The sequence below is a fragment of the Sphaerodactylus townsendi genome, linkage group LG03 (genome assembly GCF_021028975.2).
Source record: "Sphaerodactylus townsendi isolate TG3544 linkage group LG03, MPM_Stown_v2.3, whole genome shotgun sequence".
NCBI classification, from domain to species: Eukaryota; Metazoa; Chordata; class Lepidosauria; order Squamata; family Sphaerodactylidae; genus Sphaerodactylus; species Sphaerodactylus townsendi.
In genome coordinates this window covers 90,695,150-90,711,260 of record NC_059427.1, presented here as the reverse complement: position 1 = coordinate 90,711,260, position 16,111 = coordinate 90,695,150, and the positions used below count along the sequence as shown (strand labels likewise).

General features: G+C 57.8%; 1 protein-coding gene across 1 annotated transcript in view; it reads right to left on the bottom strand.

Moving 5' to 3' along the window:
- Positions 1–16,111, bottom strand: part of LOC125429722 (solute carrier family 22 member 5-like) — a 48,316-nt gene that overhangs the window by 17,649 nt on the left and 14,556 nt on the right. The window contains exon 2 of the mRNA XM_048491090.1: positions 956–1,059. Within this exon, the coding sequence (XP_048347047.1) occupies positions 956–1,059 (104 nt within the window). The remainder of the gene's footprint in view (positions 1–955; positions 1,060–16,111) is intronic.

Genomic DNA, 16,111 nt, shown 5'->3' with positions numbered 1-16,111 from the left:
TTCCTTTTTGTTGCATCCACCATGCCATTACGATCTGCAGAATGTTCCAAGGAGTTCCCTCTGCTTGCAGCTCATCTGATGGCCATTTCACTATAAAAAGTTTATCAATAAAGTTTGTTTTTCCTTGCAATCCCATGCACATGTTGTTTTTTCCTTTTTTTGTTTTGAGGGTGGTATCTTTGTAGCAACAATGACACCATCTAAGAATTGCAGCCATTTGCAGGGCAGGTCTACCCATTATTTACAATTGCAAGTAGACCTTTACTCCGCAGAGGCTAACCTATCCATGATTGAAAGGAATGGGTTGCGGAGGACAGGTCTACATGTTGCTTCTTAATGGGAGGTAGACCTACTCTTCAAATGGTTGTGATTCTTAGATGGTGTTGTCATAGCTATGAAGACACCTCCCTCAAAACAAAACAACAAAAAAGGAAAAAAAGGCACATGTATGGTATCACTAGGAAAAACAAACTTTATTCATCAACTTTTTATAGTGAAATGGCCATCGGATGAGTTACAGGCAGAGGAAACTCCTGTGAACATTCTGCAAATGGTGGTGGCAGCACAAAGGTTCCTGAAGCTGACATAAAATGGCTGGTGTAACCCTAAGGTGGGAGGGGGCAAGTTTTGCTGATAGTTGTTCGATGCACTATTCAATGCTCTTTTATCAAACTAATAGTGCACAGAACGATGGTTTTGACAAAAGCTGTACTTAAAATGGATTCTTTAATGCTCATAGCCATTCGGGACTATTTTCACCTGCAGAAACATGATACTTTCAATTCCACGCACCACAACTGACCACACTTAGATCTTTTGGTGGAAAAGGGTATACATCATTACAATTTATCAACTCAGTTCTAACTCAGGTTTAAGAGTTGTGTAAAAAATGAGACTCTAATATATACACATTATATGAGATCTCTAATATATCCACATTATATATAAACTTTACCTGTCTGAGAGTAGTCCAGATATAAAAGATCCAATCAAGACTCCCACAAAAAACAAAGAGGTAGTTAAAGGTGTTTTCCAGTCATTGTCACATACAAGGTTCCACTGGAAGAAGAAAGAAAACAGCATTTTCATCTTACACATACAATCAATTTTTAAAATAACCAAAACATAATCTATTAGGATGGCATTATTGGAATATATGTGAAGAACATTTTAAAAAAGATATATAGTTATAAAAGAACCAAACTTTTGATGCTAATGTTTTCCTTCCGGTATCAAAATCTACTACTCACAGTATGCCCTCACAAAACAAAAACCCAAGTTATACGGTGGGATGTATTTCAGAGTTGCATTCTACAGCATATGGTAACTGGGATGAAAGCAGGAATCTCCAATTACTGCTGCATCTCAAATATTTATACCTTAAAGATGACAAATATTCCTTCAAGATACTCTTGGTCAGTTTAGATATATCACAAAACAATGGTTCATGTAAACTGTGGTTTGTAGCGAAACAAGGATTCGGCCTGCAGATGACCAGCTTATCTTGGCAAGTCCTGGCTTCAGTATTGTCACTCTTTCCACTACCTGAGACCTAGTATCACTGTCTGTTCCACAGCATCCATCTGATCAAAAAGTCTCACTGCATTAGCATCTCACTACTGGCAACACTGGGGAGGGGAGGCTGTGGAACCAAATGTGAATAGGATGCTTTTGTAAACAACTTTGGTATTGGAATGTAAGCAGGGTACCCAAAACACCACTAGCATTGTCTTTCCCCCTTTTGGATCCATGGAAAGGGCTTGTGGCATTCCTGTGTATCTAGGAGAGCAGGGGTGGAGCGTGGAGTCCAATTCAGTCACCAGGCAGGTTAGGAGCCAAAGGTGAGGAGAGACTTGGCGCTAGAAAGAGATGGTTGATGGCAGCAGCAGTTTTGTAACCCTTGCCAGATGACTCTGTACAAAAGACTGGTTGGAACACTGGGCTTTTCTGCACACTCAAGTTACTTCTGATTTTTCTTGGGAACCAGTCCACAAGCTCTAGAACCGATTTGGGCATAGTTGTTCCACAAGTCTGCCTCCCTGTGCATTTTCACAGTTGTGGGGTCAGTTTACTTTCTTCCACACATGGCCTCAATAATAAGGATTTTCAAGAAAGAGTGCTTATGTAATTGGTGACGCCATCAGTGGTGTCACAGAACCCTCTCTTTAAAAATAAATGCACTAACATACTGATATATCGCTGGAATATTGTAGCAATAGACTAAGAAGATATCTAAATTCCCAGCGTTCACTTTTTAAAATATATATCTATGGTTTCTTCCTTTGCAGTCTTTTCCCTTATATGTCCACAAGCAAAGAGGCTAGAGAATTACTTTAAAAACAATAAAGCTGGGAATTCAAACATCCCAGGTTACAATGCTCCAATGATATATCAATATTTTAATTCCTTAAAGAATGAGGTAGAAAAGGAGTGCTTTGACAACAGTCTAATTATTTAACAGTGGGATGGAGATGGGCAGGATAAAGAAGGAAAACAAAAATATGCACAAGGAAAAAGTCAACTCAAAATCAGCTTTCAGAAAAAGTTCAGGGTAAAAGTATTCTCAAAAGATCTGGGAAACAAAAAAAAAACTTGAAGCAAAAATTAGAGGCACAAAAATGAGCAGAAATCAGGGGATAAACCAAAACAGTGTAGGGCCAGAATTGATGAAAAACTCCGTATGAAAAACTCCAGAGACAGGAACAAATCAAGATAAAACTATTGTAGGTAATATGAAACCACACTTAAGACTAACTGTGGTTACTACACCAATTTCATAGTCTGGCTCAGGTCCTAGTTTGAGGTATCCTAATGAACACTTAATGTGGTGGTGTGGATTCAAGTAATAATTTACCTGTGGTTAGTTTAATTAAACCATAGTTTTGTATTATGTCTGATGGCCCACTGGCTATATTTTCACATTACAAGAAACTGAAATTAAACAGATCTTGTTGTTTTCGTGTAACTGGCATGCACAGCTTCAAGACTTCCTGGTTTGATAAATCTCGATTCTTCATGATGTCTAAATAAAGGGTACCTCAGAGAACTGGAGGATCCCAGAAGAATTTCAATTGTGGCCAAAAGCAAACTGACAGCCAGTGCCATTCTTTTAATACTGGTGAAATATGTTCTCTACAATCTTGCTGTTACATTTTGCAGTAATTTAACCTAGGTGTGATCAAAACTTGGATAAATGCAGGCAGATTTCACTGCTTAAGAAAGGGCTGAAACTAGTGCACCAGCTGGTGATTACAGGCAGTTCAAGGCAAAGTTCAGAAGTAGAAATATGATGGAATATAATAAGACATATCTAATGATAGTCTGCCAACATGGCTCTACAGCTGTGAATATAACTCCGGTACCCCACAGTTAGACATCATTCCCCCCCCCCCACCCCCCCCCCCCCCCACCCCCCCCCCCCCCCACCCCCCCCCCCCCCCACCCCCCCCCCCCCCCACCCCCCCCCCCCCCCACCCCCCCCCCCCCCCACCCCCCCCCCCCCCCACCCCCCCCCCCCCCCACCCCCCCCCCCCCCCACCCCCCCCCCCCCCCACCCCCCCCCCCCCCCACCCCCCCCCCCCCCCACCCCCCCCCCCCCCCACCCCCCCCCCCCCCCACCCCCCCCCCCCCCCACCCCCCCCCCCCCCCACCCCCCCCCCCCCCCACCCCCCCCCCCCCCCACCCCCCCCCCCCCCCACCCCCCCCCCCCCCCACCCCCCCCCCCCCCCACCCCCCCCCCCCCCCACCCCCCCCCCCCCCCACCCCCCCCCCCCCCCACCCCCCCCCCCCCCCACCCCCCCCCCCCCCCACCCCCCCCCCCCCCCACCCCCCCCCCCCCCCACCCCCCCCCCCCCCCACCCCCCCCCCCCCCCACCCCCCCCCCCCCCCACCCCCCCCCCCCCCCACCCCCCCCCCCCCCCACCCCCCCCCCCCCCCACCCCCCCCCCCCCCCACCCCCCCCCCCCCCCACCCCCCCCCCCCCCCACCCCCCCCCCCCCCCACCCCCCCCCCCCCCCACCCCCCCCCCCCCCCACCCCCCCCCCCCCCCACCCCCCCCCCCCCCCACCCCCCCCCCCCCCCACCCCCCCCCCCCCCCACCCCCCCCCCCCCCCACCCCCCCCCCCCCCCACCCCCCCCCCCCCCCACCCCCCCCCCCCCCCACCCCCCCCCCCCCCCACCCCCCCCCCCCCCCACCCCCCCCCCCCCCCACCCCCCCCCCCCCCCACCCCCCCCCCCCCCCACCCCCCCCCCCCCCCACCCCCCCCCCCCCCCACCCCCCCCCCCCCCCACCCCCCCCCCCCCCCACCCCCCCCCCCCCCCACCCCCCCCCCCCCCCACCCCCCCCCCCCCCCACCCCCCCCCCCCCCCACCCCCCCCCCCCCCCACCCCCCCCCCCCCCCACCCCCCCCCCCCCCCACCCCCCCCCCCCCCCACCCCCCCCCCCCCCCACCCCCCCCCCCCCCCACCCCCCCCCCCCCCCACCCCCCCCCCCCCCCACCCCCCCCCCCCCCCACCCCCCCCCCCCCCCACCCCCCCCCCCCCCCACCCCCCCCCCCCCCCACCCCCCCCCCCCCCCACCCCCCCCCCCCCCCACCCCCCCCCCCCCCCACCCCCCCCCCCCCCCACCCCCCCCCCCCCCCACCCCCCCCCCCCCCCACCCCCCCCCCCCCCCACCCCCCCCCCCCCCCACCCCCCCCCCCCCCCACCCCCCCCCCCCCCCACCCCCCCCCCCCCCCACCCCCCCCCCCCCCCACCCCCCCCCCCCCCCACCCCCCCCCCCCCCCACCCCCCCCCCCCCCCACCCCCCCCCCCCCCCACCCCCCCCCCCCCCCACCCCCCCCCCCCCCCACCCCCCCCCCCCCCCACCCCCCCCCCCCCCCACCCCCCCCCCCCCCCACCCCCCCCCCCCCCCACCCCCCCCCCCCCCCACCCCCCCCCCCCCCCACCCCCCCCCCCCCCCACCCCCCCCCCCCCCCACCCCCCCCCCCCCCCACCCCCCCCCCCCCCCACCCCCCCCCCCCCCCACCCCCCCCCCCCCCCACCCCCCCCCCCCCCCACCCCCCCCCCCCCCCACCCCCCCCCCCCCCCACCCCCCCCCCCCCCCACCCCCCCCCCCCCCCACCCCCCCCCCCCCCCACCCCCCCCCCCCCCCACCCCCCCCCCCCCCCACCCCCCCCCCCCCCCACCCCCCCCCCCCCCCACCCCCCCCCCCCCCCACCCCCCCCCCCCCCCACCCCCCCCCCCCCCCACCCCCCCCCCCCCCCACCCCCCCCCCCCCCCACCCCCCCCCCCCCCCACCCCCCCCCCCCCCCACCCCCCCCCCCCCCCACCCCCCCCCCCCCCCACCCCCCCCCCCCCCCACCCCCCCCCCCCCCCACCCCCCCCCCCCCCCACCCCCCCCCCCCCCCACCCCCCCCCCCCCCCACCCCCCCCCCCCCCCACCCCCCCCCCCCCCCACCCCCCCCCCCCCCCACCCCCCCCCCCCCCCACCCCCCCCCCCCCCCACCCCCCCCCCCCCCCACCCCCCCCCCCCCCCACCCCCCCCCCCCCCCACCCCCCCCCCCCCCCACCCCCCCCCCCCCCCACCCCCCCCCCCCCCCACCCCCCCCCCCCCCCACCCCCCCCCCCCCCCACCCCCCCCCCCCCCCACCCCCCCCCCCCCCCACCCCCCCCCCCCCCCACCCCCCCCCCCCCCCACCCCCCCCCCCCCCCACCCCCCCCCCCCCCCACCCCCCCCCCCCCCCACCCCCCCCCCCCCCCACCCCCCCCCCCCCCCACCCCCCCCCCCCCCCACCCCCCCCCCCCCCCACCCCCCCCCCCCCCCACCCCCCCCCCCCCCCACCCCCCCCCCCCCCCACCCCCCCCCCCCCCCACCCCCCCCCCCCCCCACCCCCCCCCCCCCCCACCCCCCCCCCCCCCCACCCCCCCCCCCCCCCACCCCCCCCCCCCCCCACCCCCCCCCCCCCCCACCCCCCCCCCCCCCCACCCCCCCCCCCCCCCACCCCCCCCCCCCCCCACCCCCCCCCCCCCCCACCCCCCCCCCCCCCCACCCCCCCCCCCCCCCACCCCCCCCCCCCCCCACCCCCCCCCCCCCCCACCCCCCCCCCCCCCCACCCCCCCCCCCCCCCACCCCCCCCCCCCCCCACCCCCCCCCCCCCCCACCCCCCCCCCCCCCCACCCCCCCCCCCCCCCACCCCCCCCCCCCCCCACCCCCCCCCCCCCCCACCCCCCCCCCCCCCCACCCCCCCCCCCCCCCACCCCCCCCCCCCCCCACCCCCCCCCCCCCCCACCCCCCCCCCCCCCCACCCCCCCCCCCCCCCACCCCCCCCCCCCCCCACCCCCCCCCCCCCCCACCCCCCCCCCCCCCCACCCCCCCCCCCCCCCACCCCCCCCCCCCCCCACCCCCCCCCCCCCCCACCCCCCCCCCCCCCCACCCCCCCCCCCCCCCACCCCCCCCCCCCCCCACCCCCCCCCCCCCCCACCCCCCCCCCCCCCCACCCCCCCCCCCCCCCACCCCCCCCCCCCCCCACCCCCCCCCCCCCCCACCCCCCCCCCCCCCCACCCCCCCCCCCCCCCACCCCCCCCCCCCCCCACCCCCCCCCCCCCCCACCCCCCCCCCCCCCCACCCCCCCCCCCCCCCACCCCCCCCCCCCCCCACCCCCCCCCCCCCCCACCCCCCCCCCCCCCCACCCCCCCCCCCCCCCACCCCCCCCCCCCCCCACCCCCCCCCCCCCCCACCCCCCCCCCCCCCCACCCCCCCCCCCCCCCACCCCCCCCCCCCCCCACCCCCCCCCCCCCCCACCCCCCCCCCCCCCCACCCCCCCCCCCCCCCACCCCCCCCCCCCCCCACCCCCCCCCCCCCCCACCCCCCCCCCCCCCCACCCCCCCCCCCCCCCACCCCCCCCCCCCCCCACCCCCCCCCCCCCCCACCCCCCCCCCCCCCCACCCCCCCCCCCCCCCACCCCCCCCCCCCCCCACCCCCCCCCCCCCCCACCCCCCCCCCCCCCCACCCCCCCCCCCCCCCACCCCCCCCCCCCCCCACCCCCCCCCCCCCCCACCCCCCCCCCCCCCCACCCCCCCCCCCCCCCACCCCCCCCCCCCCCCACCCCCCCCCCCCCCCACCCCCCCCCCCCCCCACCCCCCCCCCCCCCCACCCCCCCCCCCCCCCACCCCCCCCCCCCCCCACCCCCCCCCCCCCCCACCCCCCCCCCCCCCCACCCCCCCCCCCCCCCACCCCCCCCCCCCCCCACCCCCCCCCCCCCCCACCCCCCCCCCCCCCCACCCCCCCCCCCCCCCACCCCCCCCCCCCCCCACCCCCCCCCCCCCCCACCCCCCCCCCCCCCCACCCCCCCCCCCCCCCACCCCCCCCCCCCCCCACCCCCCCCCCCCCCCACCCCCCCCCCCCCCCACCCCCCCCCCCCCCCACCCCCCCCCCCCCCCACCCCCCCCCCCCCCCACCCCCCCCCCCCCCCACCCCCCCCCCCCCCCACCCCCCCCCCCCCCCACCCCCCCCCCCCCCCACCCCCCCCCCCCCCCACCCCCCCCCCCCCCCACCCCCCCCCCCCCCCACCCCCCCCCCCCCCCACCCCCCCCCCCCCCCACCCCCCCCCCCCCCCACCCCCCCCCCCCCCCACCCCCCCCCCCCCCCACCCCCCCCCCCCCCCACCCCCCCCCCCCCCCACCCCCCCCCCCCCCCACCCCCCCCCCCCCCCACCCCCCCCCCCCCCCACCCCCCCCCCCCCCCACCCCCCCCCCCCCCCACCCCCCCCCCCCCCCACCCCCCCCCCCCCCCACCCCCCCCCCCCCCCACCCCCCCCCCCCCCCACCCCCCCCCCCCCCCACCCCCCCCCCCCCCCACCCCCCCCCCCCCCCACCCCCCCCCCCCCCCACCCCCCCCCCCCCCCACCCCCCCCCCCCCCCACCCCCCCCCCCCCCCACCCCCCCCCCCCCCCACCCCCCCCCCCCCCCACCCCCCCCCCCCCCCACCCCCCCCCCCCCCCACCCCCCCCCCCCCCCACCCCCCCCCCCCCCCACCCCCCCCCCCCCCCACCCCCCCCCCCCCCCACCCCCCCCCCCCCCCACCCCCCCCCCCCCCCACCCCCCCCCCCCCCCACCCCCCCCCCCCCCCACCCCCCCCCCCCCCCACCCCCCCCCCCCCCCACCCCCCCCCCCCCCCACCCCAGCCCGCCCCCCAACCCCCCCCCCCCCCCACCCCCCCCCCCCCCCACCCCCCCCCCCCCCCAACCCCCCCCCCCCCAACCCCCCCGCCCCCCACCCCCCCCCCCCCCCACACCCGCCCCCCCCCCCCCCCCCCCCCCCCCCCCCCCCCCCCGCCCGCCCCGCCCCCACCGCCGCCCCCCCCCCCCCCCCCCCCACCCCCCCCCCCACCCAACGTTCTACCACGGTGCTGCTGGGTCAGCAGTGCATCACTACAATGTAGCGTGGTGAGAAACGCAAAGGATTGTGAAGAGCTCCCAGCGGACCTTGATAAATTAGGTGAGTGGGCTAAGAAATGGCAAATGCAGTTCAATGTAGCAAAATGTAAAGTGATGCACATAGGGGCAAAAAATCCAAACTCCACATACACGCTACAGGGGGCAGTGCTATCAGTCACAGACCAGGAAAGGGATTTGGGTGTCTTAGTTGATAGTTCCATGGGAATGTCAACTCAGTGCATGGCAGCTGTGAAAAAGACTATACTGGGGATAATTAGGGAAGGAATTCTAATAACTTTAGCATCAGGAGGTGCACAGACCAAACTGGAATGATAAATTCCTAAGAAAAGCTGATGGAATTCAAAACTTTTTGTAAATTAAATCACTTGTACCTTCTTGCCAGGGGCTGAGAAATGTGGTCAAATTTTGTAAGTGTCTAAACTAAGACAGCAACACCACTGTAAAGAACTGGTTGATTTTGAAACTTTTCTGTTCTTTTCCTGTTCTCTTTTTGACTACACCAAACAACTTAGTTTTAATAATTTTTTCTATATCCTTTTCTAAACTGTTCAAAAGCTTCTGGTGCCAAGTTATTTCAGACAAGGAATAGAGTGTGGAAATACTGTGACACTCTACAACTTTCTGGGAAGGTCTTTAGGACTCGGGAAAGAGCTCAATTTATTGAATACGTATATATTAGATGGACAACATTTTTATGCCTATATAACATCACTCACGTGCTACACTCACAAAGTAAGGGCTACTCAGTTCAGAGGGAACAGTCTGATCTTTTTGAAGGTAAAATTTTCTCAGTATGCCTGAAAGTTTAGAATTGTTGCAGTGGGCACACAGAAGAAGTTTAGAAATATATGCATATGGCAAAACATTTTCCACTCAAGTGTCTACATAGGAGATGTGAATATCTCCTGCTGTACTTTTTCTCATATGTCCTACTGCCATTCATCCTATATCTAATTTTGAACTTGGTCTGACAGGACAGACCAAAATTCAGCACATTGGGATGAACTACATAAAGGGGAGATGCTCCCACAAACCTGGAGAAAATTTTTTTACAGAAAAACACAAAACTAAAAAAAAACTGGTTTTAAAAAACCCTTCAAAATGATGAACTGGTGTAAGAAGAATTATAACTCAAAAAAGAAAAGGCCAAAAGAAATTCTGCAACATTGCATTTCATCATCTCAATGACTACCTAAGATAGCGTTCAGAAGAAAGCACACCAGTTACACTTCCCACACCGTCCCCCAATAGATGGATGGGAAAGGGGGTTTGTAGAGGAAACTGTATCTATCATAGTTTTTGATCAAAGTCCAGACCCCTCCATCACCAGGCCGCTGGTGAGTGGGGAGGCTCGAAGCAAAAAGTGTGCCTTGCAGCCTATATACATACTGCTGCTTATCTCAGGGGCCACAAAGAAAGGAGAGAATGGGATGTTCCCCGCCGAATCTTTGGCCATTTCCGCACGGCCACGCTGGGGGGGTTGCGTCGGCGTATACAACACTGACACCCCCCTGGGACCGTTTGCACGAACGGTCCCGGTAGGGGCAGGGAAGACGGTGCAGCGCTGCGCCGTCGCCCAATTGACGTACCTTCCCTGCGACCTTCTGGTACGTCGCCCAGGCCAGGGGACACACACCCCTGCCCTGTGTGACAGCTCTGTAGTTGCAGGGCAGAGGGGGCATGTCCCCAGGCCTGGGCGACATGCCGGAAGGTCGCAGGGAAGGTACGTTGATAGGGAAAGGGGGGGATAGCGCCTTCCAGCCGCTGCCGTTTGCACGGCAGCGGCTGGAAGCCACTGTTTCCAGAAAACCTCGCTCAGGGAGCAAGGTTTGGATGCAGCTGCGCCCCCCATGCGATGCAGCTGCGCCCCCCATGCAAACAGCTCCCTAGGGATGGCGTTTTTGCCGTCCCTAGGGCGCTGTAAATGGCCTGTGCGGAAAGGGCCTGTCTGAGTTCCCCAAACTATTTTACTCAGTTTTCTTAGACAGATTGGAGCAGTCCATCAGGCGGTGCTAAAACAACAAAAACATCATCTAAGTGAATACTATAATTGTAAAAGGCTTACTACCAGTCTTTTGTGTCACTTGCCTGTTGTGTTTTCAAAGATCCTCCTCAGAAACAGCTACTTCTACTTCACAGTCATTTAATATCAATAGTATTAGATGCCAATAAAGGTCTTAGATTGGATTGATTGATCAATAGTATGTTAGAAATATAGTGAATGTAGGAAATAAAAAATCCCTGCTCCTAGACAGATCATGCTTCACCTGACACACAAGAATTTAGGGACTGGGGAATGATATTGGGTACATTCCTTCAGTTCTTCATGTACCATGTTCTAAGCACACCAGAGAGGTATAGTTACTAAGGAAACCAGCCAGATCCCTGCCTTCACTGAATAAACTGCAAACTAGCTGTGACACACCCAATCTAAATGTGCAGCAGCAGAGTGCTAGACGAACAAATTTGACTAGGATGATCTTGCTTGCAGCCCAGTTTCTCGTCCTACTGATCTCTCTTTCCCAACTCCTTCCATGACTTCTATCCTTCTTTGCTGCATTCCCCTTCCATTTCCTTCCTGTTTTGCATCTCTCTGTGACTTTACAAATGAAACTACACACACACACACACACGGAAATCCCTTCAAAGAATTTCAGTTTTTAGGTACTGTATATACTCGTGTATAAGTCGACCCGCATATAAGTCGAGGCACCCAATGTGACCACAAAAAACTGGGGAAACTTATTGACTCGTGTATAAGTCTAGGGTGGGAAACTGGTAAATTTCAAAAATAAAAATAGATACCAATAAAAATGTTTTTAAATATTTATTTCAAAGAAAAACAGTATGGTATCAACGATAACTTTAAAAGTTCTGAGGTGGAATATTTAACTCTCACAGACAGTATCTCTTCAGAGTTTCATAGGGAAGATGCTCAACAAGATCCCCTCTTTAAAAAGTCCCTACAGGTTCTTCAACACAGATAGCTTATCATTACACAGTGAAGATGCTTGCGTGGTGATGGCAGCCGCTGCCCCAAAGCAAGTCTTTTTTGCAGGTCTGCAAGCTCAGCTGGACAGAAGTCCCACCTGCTTTCCAAAAACACTGGGTGGGGGCCGAGAAAGGTGCTGGCAGTGGCTGCACCCCAGGGCACCCTGTGTGTGTGGGGGGGATTCCTGCCACCATGGGCTCCAATGGTGCAGATTTCCCAATGAGTATGGCTCCCTAGCATTCATGGAGCTTCCTGGCCTGAACAAAAATTCTGTAACATATAAATTTAATATTCACACCTATTCACTGAATATTCACTGTGAATGAAGCTACTGGCCACCTGTAGTGAAGCGAAGCAACAGCCCAAGGCTTACCTGGGAGCTGCCTTTGTGTCCACATAGCAGGGAGCAGGTACAGAAAAACACCCTCAGCTCCCAGCCTTTTTTTTTGTTCGCCACCTGTTTCCCCCACCCGCTCACCACCCGTTCACTCGTGTATAAGTCGAGGGGGGCTTTTTTCAACACAAAAAATGTGCTGAAAAAATAGACTTATACGCGAGTATATAAGGCATTTTAAAACAAAAGTCACCATCTATCCTAAAGCACTGAAAAATATGAGAAGTAATCTCCAATCTAAGTATGACACACATAGGGATCTCCTGACAATTTATTTAACTTTAATGTACCTCCTGGGAATTACTGTTTGTTTCTCAGTTGTGGTGAAAAAAAACACCCTCAGGTCACAGCTGATTTATGGTAACCCAGTAGAGTTTTCCAGGCAAGAGATGTGCAGAGGTAGTTTAGCATGTGGAACTACTTTGGGCTTTCCCTGGTGGTCTCTCATCCACATACTAACATGGGCTGGCCCTGCTGAGATTCCAAGTTCTGATGAAAAGTAAGATGTATTGATTTCACTCACATAATATATATAATATATAATATATAATTATAATATATAATATATAATATATAATATATATAATAACGTGGTAAGAACTAATTAGCATTTTTAATAATTTTCCTTACATTGACAGTTCATATGCATTAATGTGCTACTTTATGTATATTGTTTTTTAGGGTTCTTCTTTAAGGACAGAGAATGGATCAGATGGCCATATTGATTAAGTACCTAAAACATCAACACCCCTATACAGGAACTAGTTTCTTTACTACTGAGCTAAATCAGGTTCATGAGGAACAGCAGGATGGAACAGGATGACTGAAAGTATTATCCATCTTTCTAGTCTGTAAAGGAAAGATGATTGATGCTTACAATGTTATTGTCCATGCGATCTGCTGTTGTTGGTTTCAGTCCAAACTTTGCAGCAACCCAGATAACAGCAAGCATGATATACTTTTGAAGTAATGTGCATCTTTTTCTACCATCAATTTTAAATATATTTAAAAGTAAGAGAACAATCACTACACATGTTTACACTGGCTTTCTTGTGTTTGTTTGTTTACTTATTTATTAGCCCTCCAGGCTCATGGTGATGTTCAACAATCCTGGAAACATTTAAATAACATTAATAACAATACTTAAAACAGCCAATAAAACAACTAATAAAAATAAAACAATCCAAGTGCAGACAAGAACTAAATGTAACAGTAAAAACCCACCACACTGAGGGGTCCTTGACAACTTGTTGGCAGTTTTAAGTCAGAATAAGTTACAGATAACAGATGTTAAAATGTTAACTGTTGATGGAAGTTAATAATAGTTGGGAGAGGCCTAGATGACAACAGCTGCCTCAGCCATATATGCCGGGCAGAACAGCTCTGTCTCGCAGGCCCTGCAAAACTGCATTAAGTGGCGCAGGGTCTCCTCACACAGAGCATCCATCAGGCTGGGGCCAGGACGAAAAAGCCCTGGCCCTAGTTATAGCAAGCTGGACTTCCTTAAGGCCAGGGATCACTAGTAAATTCGAATTTGCTAATGAAAGTGCTCTTGTTTTGAGGGAGGGGTGTCATACCAGCAGCCACAGAGCAGCTGAAGGAAACAGCTTCTGGGGAAAAAATGGAGAATCCAGACTGGTTCCAAATGGCTCCTCAGGCAGAAGGGCTCCTACCTCTCCCCAAGAAGCTTTTTTTTTTAAAAAAAAAATGTAAACACTATATTTGGAGGAGGTGTTTTGCCAATTTTGCTGTTCCACACAGATACTCCTCATGGATCAGCAAAATACCCCCCAATCCAGTATTTGTATGAGAAAACTGCTTGGGAGGAGGCAGGATCCTTTCCTTCCCCTGCAGTACAGGTCTGAGCCCATTTTGGGTTGTCTCTCTTTTAAAAAGCAGTTCCCCACAACTCCTTAGTGGCTGCAGAGAGCACAGGAAAACCAGCATAAGCAAATGAATGCATGTAATGAGTAACTGACACCTGAGAGCACAACAAACTGTCAGTTTGTTATAAATAAACTAGTTCTTCAACTTTTCCAGAGGCATACAGCAGAGGCATACCTCTTGAATTGCAGCATGAATAAGATCTTTCGTTGCAAATTCAAATACCATTCTTACAGCTAGTTTATACTGATTTTGCCATACATCAGTGCCAAATTGTTTAACCAGTAACTAATTTGCATCCCCTGACAATTGAAGCTGCTAGGAATAAATGAAAATAATGTTTTCTTTTGGTTTGCTAAACTACAGAGTTGTGTTTGCACAAGTAACTGCATGAACAGAATGCTAGCTTCATTCAGCAGAAGGGAAAAGTATAGACTGGTCTAATCGTGCTGCTAGCAATTGACTCAAGACTGAATATAGCAAATCAACTCAGGCAAGAGGTATTTCGTTCCCTAGTACCTTGAGCAAGGTTATTGAAGTTCACTGAGCTAGACTGAAGCCCTCAAACATTTTCAGTGTAAAAATGTGTACGAAATTGGAAACAGAAAAACAGAAACCTGGCTGCAATTCTTTGACTTTCATTTACTACTCATCTTCTCTGCCACTGTAACATGAAGAAAATCATTTCAGAGATTCCACATGCTGTGCCTGTCAAAAGAAGCATAGAGGATGGAATCCACACTGAGCTGCCAAAGCTATCAGATCCTGACAGCCATTAACCCTCCTACTGCATAAAACAGTTTCACTGGTTAGCAGGAGGAGACTGCTTTGGTTGATAGTAGCTTATAAATAAAGGATGGTGTACAAAGCTAGTTACTACGCAGCAGTTACTTTCAAAACTTACTTCAGGGTATTTGTTTGCCTACAAATGAAATCTGTTCAGCTTCAACAAAGTGAAAAGCATGTATGGTAAAATTCACCCACCATGGGCCACTCCCCACTTACCTCGTCTGAGTGCAACCCCGCAGCGACCCCTCGTAGAAAAGCCTCCGTGGCTTTTGACCACGGAGACATTTGTTCCCCACTCATTTTCCATTCAGGAAATAGCGCGGGGTTCCACATCAAGAGTCAAAGAGGCAATCGAGCGTTCTGATTGGCTGGCACGCGTGTGCGTCATTTACACGTGGGAGTTGCAGCCAGCCGAAGGCGGGGCTCCATTTTGATTGGCTGACCCGAAAAGTTGGTTTGGATAAGCTGAACGCATTGTTTTGAGACGTCTGCACATGCTGACGTCACTACCCGTTGCAAATTGCTTGGGCAGAAAAACGAAAGTAAAAATCGGTTTCGGTTTACACCGCCGACAACCCTGTGCTCAGCGGCACTTTGCCAAGCTGCAAAACCGTGGAGCTCGAGCAAAAAAGAGCAAAAAAGAGCAATGTTGGCACGTCTTGTTGTGCACACGTCTCAATTTCCGAGCACTTTCTGACGGGGACACCCTCCCTAAACAAAATGGTGGTTCCTGTTTGGCTGGAAGCTGCGCGTCAGAGCAAATCAGCCGCGCGTAAACAGCCGAGGTTCCCCACTCCCCACTTACCCCACAACATTTTTGAAAATGTTGCTCTTTGCAGAGGACCTAATTTGCTGCGCGACAAGGAGGTGGGAGAGCGGCAAATTAAGGGCAGCTGCGCAGTGGGCGCTGGTGACGTGGGGAATGTCCATCCTCCTCGTGTCTTTTAAAGAGGTGACCCCGCGGCTTATGGTGAGTGGGAAGTGGCCCTATGTAACCCACTACCGTGTAACAGATTACCATTTCTTAATGAGGCTGTATACAATTGGCTAGAATACAATAAATACCAGTAGTTTTCCATTTCTGCCCAAGCAGATATATAAGGGCCAGCTCATACAAGAAAACCTTGTTCGTGCTACTCCATAAGATGGACTTTAGGGGATTGGAGAAGGGAGAGATCACAGGGACACCTACAGAGCTCACATTGCCAGGGTATAACATTGAGGGAGATAACAGTAGTGGGAACTGGCTAAACCACTTTAGACATTTATCAGCTTATCCCCCTTCAAAGCCTCTTTTTAACCAAAGGGGCATTGGACTTCTTATCAGAGAACCATTAGGCTTGAAAGTCTTGTTGTAAAAGCCTGGGTCAGTAAATAAATATCTTTTCATAAATATGAGCCAGTAGAAAACACTGTTGATGGCAGAACACTGATACGTTAGTATACAAAAGACTGGTTTACCCGTGGGACCTAGTGAGTTTCCTAATTGATTTGAATCAAAATTTCCCCACTCCCAGTCCAACATCTTATATTTAATAGTCACTTGTGGTCTCATCTGGAAATACTTAAATCTGCATATTGGGGGCATACTGACAC